The sequence below is a fragment of the Mirounga angustirostris genome, unplaced genomic scaffold (assembly GCF_029215605.1).
Source record: "Mirounga angustirostris isolate CCGP_5_RB_7025 unplaced genomic scaffold, mMirAng1.0.hap1 SCAF_1, whole genome shotgun sequence".
NCBI classification, from domain to species: Eukaryota; Metazoa; Chordata; class Mammalia; order Carnivora; family Phocidae; genus Mirounga; species Mirounga angustirostris.
In genome coordinates, this window is record NW_026991709.1 from 128,110,138 (window position 1) to 128,125,885 (window position 15,748).

The following is a 15,748-nucleotide window of genomic DNA, read 5'->3' on the forward strand; positions in this document are numbered from 1 at the left end:
GCCGAAGGCAGACGCTTAACGACTGAGCCACCCAGGCGCCCCCACAACTTGGATAACTTAAGACACAAACCAAAAAGTCATCCTTGAATCCTCTCTTCCCTCACCTCACCCCACACTCAGTCCATCAGAGGGCCTGTCAATGATACCAGGAACACCTGGTATCACCAGGAACACCTCTCAAATGCATCCACTTCTCCCCACCTCCTCTCCCACCGCAGCTCAGACCACCACCATCTCCCACGTAAGCTACGTGGTAGCCTCCCTTATCTCCCACTCCCTCTCCTATCCCCTTCCAGTCCGAGCTGCACACAGCGCCAGCCCCTGGCCATGCCTTGTGACGGGCCATCTGGCTCCTGCCCGCTCTCCAGCATCCTCTCCCCTTACTTACTAGAGCCTAATTACTGGCCTTCTTCATTTTTAGACCATGCTCTGGTAAATTAAAGATGACTGCAAATTCTTTGCTTATCCCTCTGCTACCCCAGTCAAGAAATGAAGTTTAATTCCCCTACCCTTGGTGTGGGATAATCTGCCAAGATTCCTCCTCAGAACCTTGACACGTGCTACTCCCTGGAATACCTAGAATACTCTTCCCACACTCCTACCTGGTACTTCCTGCTTATCCTTCGGTGTGCATGCTCTTCAGAGAGGGCCGGGCCTTCCAGACCACCTTAGCAAAAAATAAAACATATCAAGGCAAGACCTGTATCAATCTTTTATTTTCTTAACACTGACATAAATGAAACGAGTAAATAGGCATCATAACATCATAATTAAATCGATTACTTAATGTCCTTTCTAGAGCAAGTGTTGACACACTATTGCCCTCAGACTGGTCACCTCCTTTGATAAAGTAAGTTTTACTGGAACACAGCTATGCCCATTATGTGTTGTTCATTGCTACTTCTGAAACGAAAGAGCTGAGCAGATGCTACAAAAACCATGTGGCCCACGAAGCCTGAAATATTTGCCATTTAGCCCTTTAACCCCGTGGAGAGCAAGACCTATGGCTCTCTCATCCCTAGACTTCCAATACCTCAGACAGATGACTTATCCAAAAACTGAAGGGCTTTGAGGCGCAGCTCTAAGCCCTTCTTTACTGGCAGGCTCTTTTGGTCAGAACAGGGCTAGACCAGGGCTGGGTCCATTCCCTTCTGATGTCCCCAGTCTAAGGAATCCCAGGTGAAAGCTTTGGAGGAGATGCACCAGGACTCAGAAGTCTCAAGTCCAAGGAGACCCGGCCATTTTTCTCACCCCTTCTGCTCAGTTTCAGAAGAGGGCAGGAGGTTGGTTAGGACCCTCTACCACCTTTCAGGAGTATATTGCTTTTGCCAACACCCAGGCAAGGATACGGCCATTTTCAGGGGAAAGGGGTCCTCTGCTTCTCTCTCTCTCCTCTCCAGCAAGCATGGGCTGGGCTAGAGCCTGGAGAACAGCCATGTAGGAGGGTGGGCAGAGACGTTCCCTTGGTTCAGAGGCTCCCCCCCACAACAAGGAGACAGCTCCGATGACAAGCTAGACCCCACATGTGCCACTTGCTGGTTAAACTGCACAGGGGGGTTGTGGGGGAGGCGTCAGCTTGTATGTGGGCACGGACTGCACATTCACATGTCCGGGGGCTGCCATGCTGTGTGTGTGCAAACGGACAGAGGAGGCCGGCTCTGAGAATTTGCCAGGGCCCCTGGGATGAGCTGCCCATTTTTGCTCTGGATGTTGAGAGTTGCTTGCCGGGGCGGGGGGGGGCGGGGGGGGGGGGCGGTCTGCTCAAATGTACTGCACATACTTCTTTTAATCTGTTAGCATCTATCAGGCCCAGGCCCGGAAGAGAAAACCTTCCCCGTTCCTTCCTCCCCTCCTTTGTACCAAGATCCTCATCTCAGGTTCCGTGGGTCCACAGACGGTTGCCTCTAGCGAGGCAGGGAGACCTTCCAGGCTGTAAGAGAACCAGGCTCCACCAGTTCCAGATCGTGGAGGGCTTCCAGCAGCTGCTCCTTCGCAGATCCGATGAAGGAATTCTCCAGGAAGGCAGGCAGGCCTCCCACACCATCCCGGAGGGTATACAGGGGCACCCGTACCAAGCCTAGCACCTGGGAAAGGGAGGAGACTGGTGACGACGGGATAGGGAGCTCATCCTAGACAGATCTTTCCAGATCAGAGGTCTCATCCCTTGTCAGTCCAGCAGAACTAGGCCTGAGGACTTATATCTTATACCTAGTAGGCCCAGCTCTCCGCAGATGAATGACCCTGCCATCCAGCTTCATAAATGCTAACCCCTCCTACATCACTACACGGGTAGTGCCTCTCACCTCCAGGATGCATGCTTGGCCCTACACCAGTAGTTCTCCAAAAATACGCCAGACCAGCCCTATCAGCACCATTTAGAAACTTTTGAAAAATGCAACAGGCGCCTGGGTGGCTCAGTCGATTAAGTGTCGTCTGCCTTCAGCTCAGGTCATGATCCCAGGGTCCTGGAATCGAGGCCCACATCGGGCTCCCTGCTCGCCGGGAAGCCTGCTTCTCCCTCTCTCTCTGCTCTCTTGCTCGCACTGTCTCTCAAATAAATAAATAAAATCTTAAAAAAAACCTCTTGAAAAATGCAAATTATCAGGTCCTTCTGAACCAGAATTTCTGGGAGTGGGTCAGTAATAAGCCTCCCAGCTGGTCCTGATACCTGCCAAAGTTTGAGAACCATCTCCATACACAATCTACTCCCCTACTCTCCTAGCCTAACGACGAAGGATCCCCACAACGCATCAGGCCACATCTTCTACCCAAGGGAGGCCTAGGGGTGCAACGCTTGGCCAAATCAACGGGGACAAGAGAGATTTGGATAGGTGTGTTCAGAGGCCGGTAAAAGGGGGAAAAGGGACAGAGACCTTGGGGGGAGACTACGCTGGCTGTGGCTTGTCAACCAGATGAAAGAAGCCCAAGATTCCAACTACCCCCCAGGAAAGTGGGGATCCGCTTTCTGGGGCAGGGAGGCCATGGGGGCGGGGTTCCCGGGCGGGCCCCACCTCCAGCCCGTGGTCCTTGGCGCGCGGGGCGCCCATCTCCACCGCGACCAGCTGCTCGAGCGTCAGGCGCTTGGCGTAGAAGTGGGCCACGATGCGCGCCCCGGGCCCCGCGTGCGAGCTGCGGTAGTCGGCGCGCTCCACGCGGAAGGCGGCCGCGGCCTCGCCCAGCTCCTCGGCCAGCTCGCGGTTCAGCCCGGCCTCCAGACCGCCGTCCTGCACGCTGACGAAGCCGCCGGGGAAGCCGAGGCGCCCATCAAAGCGCATCTGCATCTGCGGGAGAGGAAGCGGGGTGGCCCGGGCGCCCGGCCGGCGTCCCCGGGGACGGGGCGGGGGCGGGGGCGGGGGCGGGGCGGGGGCCGGGGGAGGGGCGGGGCGCCCCCTCTCACCAGGACGGCGTAACGGAGCGGGATGCGGCCGAACAGCCTCCGGGGGTCCGGCGCGTATAACAGCGCGTGGCACGCGTGCCGCCAGCCAGACCCCAGCACCAGCGCCTCCTCCAGCTGCAGCTTGCGCACCCCGGCCATGGTCCCACGCTGTCCCCGCCGCCGTCCCGAGGGCGCAAGGGGGCAGGCGGACCCGGCGGCAGCCAATCGGGGCGGGGCTTGCAGGCCCGGGGAGCCGGCGATGGCCGCGGGACCCCGGGGAACCGAAAGCCTCGTCCGGGTTGGGCCCCGGGCGGGGCGGGGCGGGGGCGGCGTGGCCGGCCTCGCTGGCGGGGAGCCCGGCGGGAGGTGGGGCTTCGGTCACAGAGCGGGCCTGCGGCGCTTCTGGAGCGGGCGGGTGGCGGGGCGGGCCGGCCTGGGGCCGAGGCCGCCCGGGAGCGTCAGGGAACCGCGGGGGTTTGGTTCAGGTGGCACACGGGGCCCGGGGCTGGGCCCGGGGCTGGGAAGGACGGAGGCCGAGATGGCTTCGGAGACTTGGCCTGTCCTTGGGCAGCGGGGATGGGAAGGGGCGACGGGTGCAACAGCTGCCCCGCGTGGCGGAGTGGGGGGCGGCGCGGGCGACCGAGTGGCTGGTTGAATGTGCTGGAGAGTCGTGCGAGGGTGAGGTCGGAGTTTATGGCCAGGGGGCATGGCGGCGTCAGGTTTTGAGATGGGCGATCGTAGGACAGGGGTGATCAACAAGTGTATTCTAGACAGAAATTGGGGGTGGCCATAGGCAGCGGATAGGACAGGTAGGATGGGATAGGATTGATGCGATTTTCAGGGGAAGGGGAAGTGAGGTAAGAGCTGTGGGTGTGAGCTGTGCTCACAGGAAGGGTCCGAGGTAGAAGTGCCTAAGGCTTTCCAGACTTTACACACCAGACCCCTGAGCTGTGAAGGAAGGTGGGGAACAGCCCATCCCCAGGGCAGGGGCCTACTAGTGCCTGATGCTGAGGAACAGGGATTCAGAATCCCTCACCCCAGGCCAGGCCTTCCCCACCTTTCACAGGCCCTGTGCAGATAGCCCCTACGCCCTGAGTCAATATTTTACTATACAAAGGAAGGGAGGAGGCAGCCCCTTGAGAGGGCGTGCGCTTAAAGTCACAACCTGTAAGTGACAGCTCGTGTTAGGAAAGAGCCCACGAACTGTCCAGACACAGGCTTGTGACCTTAGCAAGTCATTTAACTCTCTCAGATCCCCGGTTGCTCATCTTTTAAGTGAAGATGATACCAACCTGTTAGAGATAGTGAAAAGTTTAAAGCACTTAGAACAGTGCCCAGTACAAATTTATTGTAGCCGTCCTTGGAGTCGAGGGTAGGGGCAGAGTGATGGGTCTTATATTAAAGACCTGTGGGTTGGAATGGGAGAAGATATTTGCAAATGACACTACAGGTAAAGGGCTGGTATCCAAGATCTATAAAAAACTTCTCAAACTCAACACCCAAAAAACAAATAACCAAGTCAAAAAGTGGGTAGAAGAGATGAACAGACACTTCTCTGAAGAAGACATACAAATGGCTAACAGACACATGAAAAAATGTTCCTCATCATTAGCCATCAGGGAAATCCAAATCAAAACCACATTGAGATACCACCTTACGTCAGTTAGAATGGCAAAAACGGACAGGGAAAGAAACAACAAATGTTGGAGAGGTTGTGGAGAAAGGGGAACCCTCTTACACTGTTGGTGGGAATGCAAGTTGGTACATCCGCTTTGGAAAACAGTGTGGAAGTGCCTCAAAAAATTAAAAATAGAGCTACCCTATGACCCAGCAATTGCACTACCGGGTATTTACCCCAAAGACACAGAGGTAGTGAAAAGAAGGGCATGTGCACCGCAATGTTCATAAAAACAATGTCCGCAATAGCCAAACTGTGGAAAGAGCCGAGATGCCCTTCAACAGATGAATGGATAAAGAAGATGTGGTCCATATATACAATGGAATATTACTCAGCCATCAGAAAGGATGAATACCCAACTTTTACATCAACATGGATGGGACTGGAGGAGATTATGCTAAGTGAAATAAGTCAAGCAGAGAAAGTCAATTATCATATGGTTTCACTTATTTGTGGAACATAAGGAATAGCATGGAGGACATTAGGAGAAGGCAGGGAAAAATGGGGGGGGGGGGAATTGGAGGGAGAGATGAACCATGAGAGACTATGGACTCTGAGAAACAAACAGGGTTTTAGAGGGGAGGGGGGAGGGGGGATTGGTTAGCCCGGTGATGGGTATTAAGGAGGGCACGTGCTGCATGGAGCACTGGGTGTTATACGAAAACAATGGATCGTGGATCACTACAAAAACTAATGATGTATTGTATGGTGACTAACATAACATAAAAAAAAAAAAAAAGGACCTGTGGGTTGGAACACAGCCAACATCAGGCCTCAGCATCCCAAGGGGAGAGGGGGTGTCCCTGGCATCATCTTTCCTAGCTTAGTCTTCTGAATAACATGGCAGAGACAGCGTCTACTAGAATCAGGCTGCTGGATCAAGGTGATGAGACTGTAAGTATGGCACTATCTCATTGGCCTGTTAGAGTTCTAGGGGGCTTGGAAATGGCCCCTGTTGAACATTGGAATCACCTTGCAAAAAGCTCACAAAAACTGCCAATTCCATGGTCCCACTCCAGACGAACTGGATCAGAATCTCAGGTGGTGATTTTTAAATTTGTTTCAGGTAAAGCAACTGGTGCCCCAACCCTTATCTCTAACATTCCAAAGGCCGCTTGCTTTCTCTCCTACATGGAAGAAACACTCCCTTCCCAGAGCTTCAGGCTGTTTTTCTTTCCTGGTTGCTGGAGGAGGCTTTTAAAGATGGATTCAGCCATTTCTAAGGCAATGTGGAAAACTCTATGAAACCAAGACAACAACTATAGAAGGACTAATGACTTTGGAGACCAGAACTTTTTCAGTATGAATGAATATGGAAGTCCCCAAGATTTCCTCCCTCCCCAGTCTTGCCATCTTTTTCCAAATTGCTCTCTGCCTCTGCACTGCTTTCTGCCTCTGCTGGGGGAGGCCAGCCTCCATCCCTCTCCCCCATTCCACCCTCCTGAGGCACAGTTTCCAGAAGTAAAGGCTGGAGGTAGATCGCTGAGCAATGCCATGTCCCTCAAGAGTTACTCCAAGTTCATAATGGTACTCAAAACCAAAAATAACTCGGTGGTCATGGGGTGGGGGACTGGGTGAAATGGATGAAGGGGATTAAGAGGTACAAACTTCTGGTTACAAAATAAGTCATGGAGATGAAAAGTACAACATAGGGAATAGAGGCAATGGTAGTTTAATAACATTGTATGATGACAGATGGTGACCACACTTACCGTGGTGAGCACTGAGTAATGTACAGACTTGTCAAATCGCTGTGTTGTACGCCTGAAACTAATATAACATCGGATGTCAGCTATACTTCAATGCTAAAAATAAAAACAACAAATAGGGTGCCTGGGTGGCTCAGTCAGTTAAGCGTCCGCGTTGGGCTCCCTGCTCAGCGGGGAGCCTGCTTCTCCCTCTCCCTCTGCCGCTCCCTCTCTCTTTCTCTCTCAAATAAATAAATAAAATCTTTAAAAAATTTTTTAAATAAAAATAAAATAAACAAATTAAAAACAAAAATTCTGAAATTTAAAATTTAGTAGTCTCTTTCAGACATCAAGAACACTGCTAGCTTAGATTCAATGATTAGATTCAACATTAGAAGGCTACATCCCTTCTGATGATGTCATATCTTTGTGAAGCTGGGTTTTTAGCAGTTGTGATGAAAAGCAAGTATGGGATGAAAATCAGTGTGGAACAGGGAATGAGGGTTTGAGATGTTAGGTGGTGACAAAAAACAGGTGCCATGTGGTCAGGACATAAACAGTTATTAAGATGGTTGGACCTAACTATTCAGTAAGTGACATTGGTATCTATTTCTTTTGGCTTAAGGAGGCCATGAAAAATGTACAGACACCCTAAATTACAGAGAACTGAGAAATTTGGGGAGGCTCCAAGATCATCAATCCATTGATTCAATAAATACTATTTGAATCCTAAAATAATAATAATGAGGAGGAGGAGGAAAAGGATTAAGCATTTATCCTGTCTTTTTTTTATGGGCTGTACCTCAGGGCTCCCAAATAGTTAATAAGGGGAAGTTTATATAGGGTATTCCAGTTAATCAAAGAAAAAAGAGCTGATCATAGTTTTACTATTTTTTAAACTTTAAATGATAGATCGTAGGGAATGATCATCAATGACTGCTAACATTACCAAAAGAAAATCAGATATTATGTACCTCATGATGGAAGAATACACCACCTACTATGAAATATTCTTGCCAAAAAAACTGAATTTGAATCTGGATCTAAGTACAATTTTACAAGAAGTATTAAAAGAAATCTTTTTTAAATATCAGGAAGAACCTAAAATGATCCATGTGGTAGTGGATTAGAGCTGGAGACATCAGTATGAAATTGTGTTTAGCTTAAATTAGATACAGATGGTTACATATAGAAATAGTTATAGATATGTGCATACACAAGGGTTAGTATACACCAATTTCCTCGCTCTGTCAGCTGAGAGGGGGTATAGAAGAGGGGTACCCCAGTGGCAAAAAGCATACCCAGTGCCCAGACCTTGATTTCCAATACCATTTTCTAATAAAAGGAACCAAGACTCCTTGGAGAAATGGCTGATTCAAGCACTGGGACAAGAAATATACCTGTGAGCATCTTGTGATGTGAGAAATCTCTCTTTTTTTTAATGAAAAAAAAAAAAACATATTGATGGGACTATGTCAAAGGGACGGGGACACAGGAGCCAACTGAAAGAGCTCTCAGTGGCCAAAGCTAAAACAATTTGACCAGTAAAATAAAGAAGTATTGGATTATAACCCAAAGTATAAAGTAAGGATCTGTGGGTCCATTCTGCATAAAGTAGGGGCACCTGGCTGGCTCAGTCAGTAGAGCATTCGACTCTTGATCTCAGGGTCATCAGTTCAAGCCCCATGTTGGGTGTAGAGCTTACTGAAAAAAATAATGCATAAGTAAATAAATGAGCAGGAAGAGACATCTCCCATGCAGAAGAATTTGAAATAATTTATATACTCTGTCCTCCAGCAGGTGGAGCCCAACTGACCACTCCGTAAGTGTGGGTTTGTGAATAATGACTTCCTTCCAATGAGGACAGTATGGGAAGGGGGCGTGGGGCGCAATTTTGTGACTTTGAGGAGAAACCTGACAAATTACTTTAGCCAGGTGAATCAAGGTCAACATCAACAGTGACGAGTCATGTTGATGGCATGCACCCTTGATATCATGTGATATGGTACTTAATGTTAGCTGTTTTCCTCCCAAAATGACATAACCTGATCTAATTGTGAGGAAAGCATTAAGCCCCATAGGAGGGCCATTCTACAAAATAACTGACCAGCACATCTCAAAACTGTTAAGGTCATTGAATATGAGAAAGTCTGAGAAACTGTCACAACAAAGGGGACCTTAAGGATTCCTGATGACTAAATGTAATAATGTGGGATCCTGGATAGGATCCTGGGTCAGAAAAAGGACATTAGATAAAAGCTAAGGAAATCTGAATAAAGTATGGACTTTGATGAATAATAATGTATTTATATTGGTCCATTATTGTAATAAATATACCATACTAATATAAGATATTAGTAATAGGGAAGCTGGGCAGACTATATGGGAGCTCTGTACTATCTTCACAGCTTTTTCTGTAAATCTAAAACTGCTACAAAAAATAAAGTTTAGGGGTGACTGGGTGGCTCAGTGGGTTGAGCATCCAACTCTCGATTTCGGCTCAGATCATGATCTCAGGGTCCTGAGATTGAGCCCTGTGTTGTCAGGTTCCACACTGACCAGGGAGCCTGCTTGAAATTCTTTCCCTCTGCCCCTCCTCCTGCTCTCTCTCTCTCTCAAATAAATAAATAAATCTTTTTTTTTTTTTAAGATTTTTATTTATTTTTTGACAGAGAGAGAGACAGTGAGAGAGGAAACACAAGCAGGGAGAGTGGGAGAGGGAGAAACAGGCTTCCTGACGAGCAGGGAGCCCGATGCGGGGCTCAATCCCAGGACCCTGGGATCATGACCTGAGCTGAAGGCAGACGCTTAATGACTGAGCCACCCAGGCGCCCCAATAAATAAATCTTTTAAAAAAATAAAGTTTATTTTTTTAAAATGAGGAGGATGCAACCAGTAAAATCTAGACTAAAAGAAACTCTACAAGACCAATGACCTTGTTTCCTCAATAAATGAATTACAAGGGGAAAAAAGAGATGGAGGTAGAATCTATACATAAAAAGAGATTGAGGGGACATATCAGTTGAAGCAATTGGGCTTTACTGGGATCCTAATTTGAAGAAACAAACAAAGAAAAAGTAAGATGGGAAACGTGAATACTGACTGGATATTTGATAGATAGAAATTACTGATAATTTTTAAAGTATAATAGTATTACAGCTTTAAAAAAGATTCTTTATCTTTTGGAGATACATGCTGAAATATTTATAAATTTATGATAAAAATAATGCAGTGAGGAGGTAGTGGGTGAGAACAGAAATAAAATAGGATTGGCTGTGAATTAACTATTTCTGAAGTTGAGTGATGTTCCATAACAAGGGCTTATTATATTATTCTCTTTACTTTTATACAGTTTGATGTTTTCCATAGTAAGAAGTTAAAAATAAAAAGATCTTTGACTTCTCCTGAAGTTAAAGGTTATCATTTACATTTGAATAAAGCTTTGCGTTTCACAAAACCCTTTCACAGACAGAATCCCTTTTGGCCCAGGAGAGGGAGAGAAAGGTAAGTGTCTAGTCTCACTTTTTAGGCAGAAAGAAGACTGCGACCAACATCTACCGTCTACCAGGAAATTTTAAATTATTCCACTTAATCCTCATAAAATTTTCCAGGTGTTTCAAATGTAGAGCCAAGGTTGAGAACGGCTGATTTTTGAAGAATATACATTGGGGGAGCGGAGAGGAGATGCCACCAGCAGAGAGCTGCGGGCTGAGCCAGTTGGGGTTCATCCAAAAGGACTTACTAAAAGGGCTAGATGCTGTGATTATTATCTGGGGGGCACTCACATATCTGAAATCAAATCCAGCAGCCTTAAAGGAGGTGGCGTTCTGCAGAAGGCAGCCCTACTCTTAGTTGTTTGCAGGTTCAGCGTCGAAAATACCCACTGCTGCATTGTCTGGAGCTCATTAGGTGGATCCACTGATTATAAGATTATAAGAACTTTACAGACACCTCCAGCTTCGTGCCTGGACCTCTTCACCTGAATACCACACGAACACCCCGAACCCAACATACCCAGGAACGGACTCAGTGTTTCTCCCCGCATCTCCTGTATCCCCAGCTCTGTGAACCATCCAGTCACCCACGCCAGGAACCTAGGAGTCCTCACAGACACCCTCCTTCCCTCCCCACCCAAGTCAGTCCTCAGTTCTCCCGGTTCCCTCGCATTGTCTCCACAGTACCCTGTCTTCATCTTTTCTCCCCCGGACCACACCTAACTGCCTGCCCTCAGCCTCACCCTGTTCACACCGGCCGTCCACACAGGATGCAGCTAAAAGCCATGCCCTGTCGCAATACCTCTTCAGGGGCTGCCCCCGGCTACTAGACACAGCAGACAAACCCAACGGCTCACATCTGAGCTTTGCCTTCAGGATGAGTGATCTATTACTGAATTATATTGTGAAATGTAGTGACTTTTTTTAAATTTTTAAAAAGATTTTATTAATGTATTTGACAGAGAAAGACACAGCGAGAGAGGGAACACAAGCAGGGGGAGTGGGGGAGGGAGAAGCAGGCTTCCCGCCGAGCGGGGAGCTGGATGCGGGGCTCGATCCCAGGACCCTGGGATCATGACCTGAGCCGAAGGCAGATGCTTAACGACTGAGCCATCCAGGGGCCCCGAAATGTAGTGACTTAACACCAGAGGGGACACTTACTATTTCAGTGTCCGTGGGTCAGGAATTAAGGAATGGCTTAGCTGGATGGTTCTGGCTCAGGGTTTCTTGTGATGTCTTAGTGGAGATGTCAGCGTGGGCTGCAGTCAAATGCAGGCTTCACTAAGGCGGAAAATTTGCTTCCCCGGTGGCTCAACTTGGTGCTGGCTTTTTGGCAGAAGCCTCAATTTTATGCCACATAGATCTCTCCATAAAGTTGCTTAAGCGTCCTCGAGACATGGTGGCTGGCATCTTCCAGAATGAGTGATCCAAGAGAAAGCAAGATGGAATCCATGTCTTATGACCGAGTCACAGAAGTCAGACAGCATCATTTCTACAGTATTTTATTGGTCATGCAGGCCACCATGAGGCAATGGGAGAAGTAACTGCACAAGACAAGAATCCCAGAGGGGAGGATCACTGGGATCGAGGAGGCTGCCCACTGTACCTTCCTCTCAAACCTAACGTAATCGTCCTCACTTTATGTACCACCAGAACGAACAGCTTTCCAAACTCCCAGAACGCACATGCCGTGTCCTGCGTCCTCCATGTTTGTGTTCTTCAGGCCTGCGAGATCTTTGCCTCCCTCGTATTTGCCTGATGAAATTTCTCCCAGCTTGATTGAGGTATAATCGACAAAAACTGTATATATTTAAGGAGCACAAGGTAATGTTTTGATATACATTGTGAAATGACTACCACAATCAACCTAATTAACTATCACTTTCCATCGCAACCATTTTCATTTTTGTGTGTGTGTAAGAACACTTAGGATCTACATTCTTAGCAGATTTCAAATGTACAGTAACACAGTATTTTAACTATAGTCACCATGCTGTACATTAGGTCTCCAGAACTTACTGGTCCTGTGTAACTGAAACACTGTAACCTTTGACCAACATCTGACAACACAACCCCTTTTATGAGCTTGACATTTTTAGATTCCACATAGATGTGAGATCATGCAGCATCTAACTTTCTGTATCTGGCTTATTTCACTAGCATATGTTGTATAAAATGGTAGGATTTCCTTCCTTTTTAAGGCTGAATAATATTCTGTTGTGTATATACATAAATATGTCATGTTTCCTTTACCCATTCACCCGTTGACAGACATTTCGACTGTTTCCATTGCCTGTTGAATGTTTATCATTCAAAATTGTGTGCCTAAATGCCTGGTACGGGGTGGGAACTCAATACACGTCGAAGTAAAATCCAAAGAAGTATTAGACCCTATCTGCAGATGAGGCACTGTTAGTAGGCTCCAAGCCCCTGCACCACACTGTCTGGAAATGTGCTGAAAGCCAGGAAAGACAGAGCTCACAGTTCACCATTTTGAAAAAGAGGATCCCCATTTTTTCAGAGAAACCACTAAATCATTTCATTAGAAGGAAACTTTCCCCCAAATTTATAAAAATCAATGCCAAAAAGAAGGAAGCCTGAGGACTTGGTAAAAAGTGTTAAGAGAAGGGGTGAAGAGTGGTGTCGGGTATATCGGTTAGTTTATTGCCATAACAATGCTGAGTAATAAACAAAGAACCTGAGAAGCCTACCACAGTGAACATTTGCCTCTGGCCCAAGAGTTTCCAGATCGCCTGGAGCGGTTCTGCTTTATTCCTCGTTGGCTGGGGTGACTCTACAGGTTGGCTGGGGCCGCTCTGCTCCTGGCCCGATCTTCTGACACATTGGTTAGTGGTCCCATCATCTTGAAAGAGGAGTGGGGTGTTTCCCCCGTGGAGCTCCTGTTTAATTTGTCAGCCTCCTTTATCCTGAGCCCACTGTGATGGCCAGACTTTATAACAGACCTAGAGCTTTTGCTCCAGCCTCAGCCCCAAATACATTAAATAATTAACTTCCATCACTCTCTTGTGTGTGCCTTATCTCCGCACCATCCAAAATAGCTGATGGCATTTCCTCTGCATAAATAGAAAGCAGAAAGGTCAATTGGTGTTTGTGAAATATATATATATATTTTACAAAGCGGCAAGCCAGCGGGGTCCCTTTATTCCCTCACACCTGTGACAGTTTCATAATAGCACCTTCTGCCTTCCTTAATCCCCTGGCCAGTTTCCACCCACCATCTTGCAGTTCACCCAGTGAACCACACTCTTGCAGTTTGGTTAGTGATTAATACCAACCCTGGAGTCACCCCAAATCCAGACTGAGCCGGGCTGAAGGAGAAAGTACTTTCCCAATAGTAATAATAAAAAGCGATTTTTTTTTCTAGTTACCTTCAATCTTGCACCCACCACCCTCACTGCCAGTGAAGCAAATGGTGGTTTTCTCCTGTTAATCTGGTTTTTTTTTGGTCAGTTTTTTTGTAGTCCCAGCCACAGAGCCTAAAGAGTAGAGGAATGATCCTAACATGTTCTTAAATCCAGGTGTTGTTCCTGGGGAACATTCATCTGTGAAAGATGGCAGAGGCTATTTGAAATCTAGCTATTTCTTATAGCTAGAAACTCACACAAGTATTCTGTTCTGATGTTATGAAAACCACTAGTAAAAAGATTCAGAAGCTTTTATAACTTGCTACTATTGTCCCCCTCTTCCAGATCCATTTGAAATGTGTTTGGTCATAAAAGGATATGGGAGCTCTGTGGAGCCCTTCCAGGGGCTGAGGTCTCTTCCCTGTCAGAATAATGGAAATGTCCTAGGCCTCCAAGGGCAAAACTGATCTTCAGTGTTCTACCTTGGAAGTGGTCACAGGTTCTGGATTTGGGCTTGGACAACATGCTCAAGGTCAGAATTCTGCAAAGTCTCAGATTCCACCCCCAAGAAGGAGCCACTATTTGAGGCCTGTTTTTCCTGCCCCAAAGCAGCAGGGGCTGTGAGATCAGCAGCACGAGGATCACCTGCCAGCCAGGGACAAGTGCCCAGCATGCAGGGAGGGAGGGGGCTGGGCATCACTAGCTTGGGGAAGAGGCAGAGTGAAGGTCTGTGCTGGCCCCAACACCTCTCCACGGTGTACAGGAGTTGAGGGAACACAGAACAGTGATGTTCACAAGGCCTGGAGCACAGCAGAGCTTGTGGGTTCTGTGGTTCCCTTGGCTGCTGGGCAGAGGTGGGAATGAGACATAAAGCACGGTGACCATGCTCCCTTGTCCTTGAATGGACCCCATCGAACTCCCTGAAGCCACGTTAGTCACACTTTGACTTTTTCTCTCCCAATCACTGCCTTACCAGAGTATATTCACAGCAAGGCAGCTGAAGTCTTTGGGCCCTTCTTCCCAGTCCTCATACCATGTTCAGAGATGTTAGTGAGATGAGTCAGTCCCCCAGCAGAGCAGACCCAAGCACTGCTCCAACCATGGGGGCAGAGGCAGTAGGAGGAAGGGTCTCAAACAGTGGTCGAGGGTGGTTCTCACACCCAAGCATCAGCATCACCCGGGAACTTATAAGAAACGCGAAGTCTCCGTCTCCATGCAGACCTATTGAATCAGAAGTGCTGGGGATGGGCCCTGAATTTGTTTTACCAAGCCCTCTGGTGATCCTGATGCTCAAAGTGAGAAACACTAGTCTAAAAGGCACTGCATCGTGCAGGGAGCACAGCACCAGCCATGACGGGGCCTCTGTGTCCCCCATCGTTAGCAGAAGGCAGAATGCTGACCACTATATAATGCGTGCGTCAGATTCACCAAGTCATTTGGTAACAGAAGATATGCTTTGGCCCCGTCCCTCCCCAGAGAAAGGAGGCCGGTGAGGCTGGGTGTTGACAAAGGTTCTCTCCTTGACAGAACTTCAGACAGGCTCCCCTGAGCGCTAGTTCGGCGGGGCCTCCGCCTGGGCTCTGTCTCCAACCTGCTGAGTCCAGTTCAGCCAGAATCCTGTTAAGTCAGTTTAGTGAGAATCCCCCACCCCTGCTATGGGGTCACCCTGGCCTGTCTTCAGCAAGAGTCCTGTGAAGTCGGTTTGGCAACAATTTCCCCCACCCTAGGTGTCTTCTCTTTGTACCTTTACATCCCTTGAGCCCGACTGTGCCCCGTCCCACCCCGGGGTCTAAATCTCCAGCTTTCTGTGCTGCATTTGGCGTTGAGCCCCATCTCTCTCCCCTATTTTAATCGTCCTGAATAAAGTCTTCTCTACTGCTTTCACACGTGTCGGGATAATTCTTCAACAGTATGTTTAAACGGGTATATGTTTAAGAAGCTCCTCGAGCAAGTCTGATGTAGCTTCTTGGTTGAAAGCCCACATGCAGAGTGGTTAAGAGCATGGACGCTGGAATCAGACAGACCCAGGGTGACAGCTCAGCTCTGGGAGCTGAGTGAATAAGCAGTTAGCTAAAAGACGGGGGTAATCTCTCCTCTCCCCATCTCTCTCATCGGTGAAAAGATCCAATGACAGAAGGCCCTTACAG

At 48.1% G+C, this 15,748-nt stretch overlaps 1 protein-coding gene across 1 annotated transcript; it reads right to left on the bottom strand.

Moving 5' to 3' along the window:
• Nucleotides 1-703: 703 nt before the first annotated feature.
• On the bottom strand, nt 704-3,689 carry NUDT16 (nudix hydrolase 16). Its single transcript, XM_045903790.3, has 3 exons — nt 3,398-3,689; nt 3,012-3,281; nt 704-2,084 (listed from the first exon to the last, which is right to left on the bottom strand). The coding sequence occupies exons 1-3, from the start codon at nt 3,533-3,535 to the stop codon at nt 1,905-1,907; spliced, it is 588 nt and encodes a 195-aa protein (XP_045759746.1). The 5' UTR covers nt 3,536-3,689; the 3' UTR covers nt 704-1,904.
• Nucleotides 3,690-15,748: the final 12,059 nt, after the last annotated feature.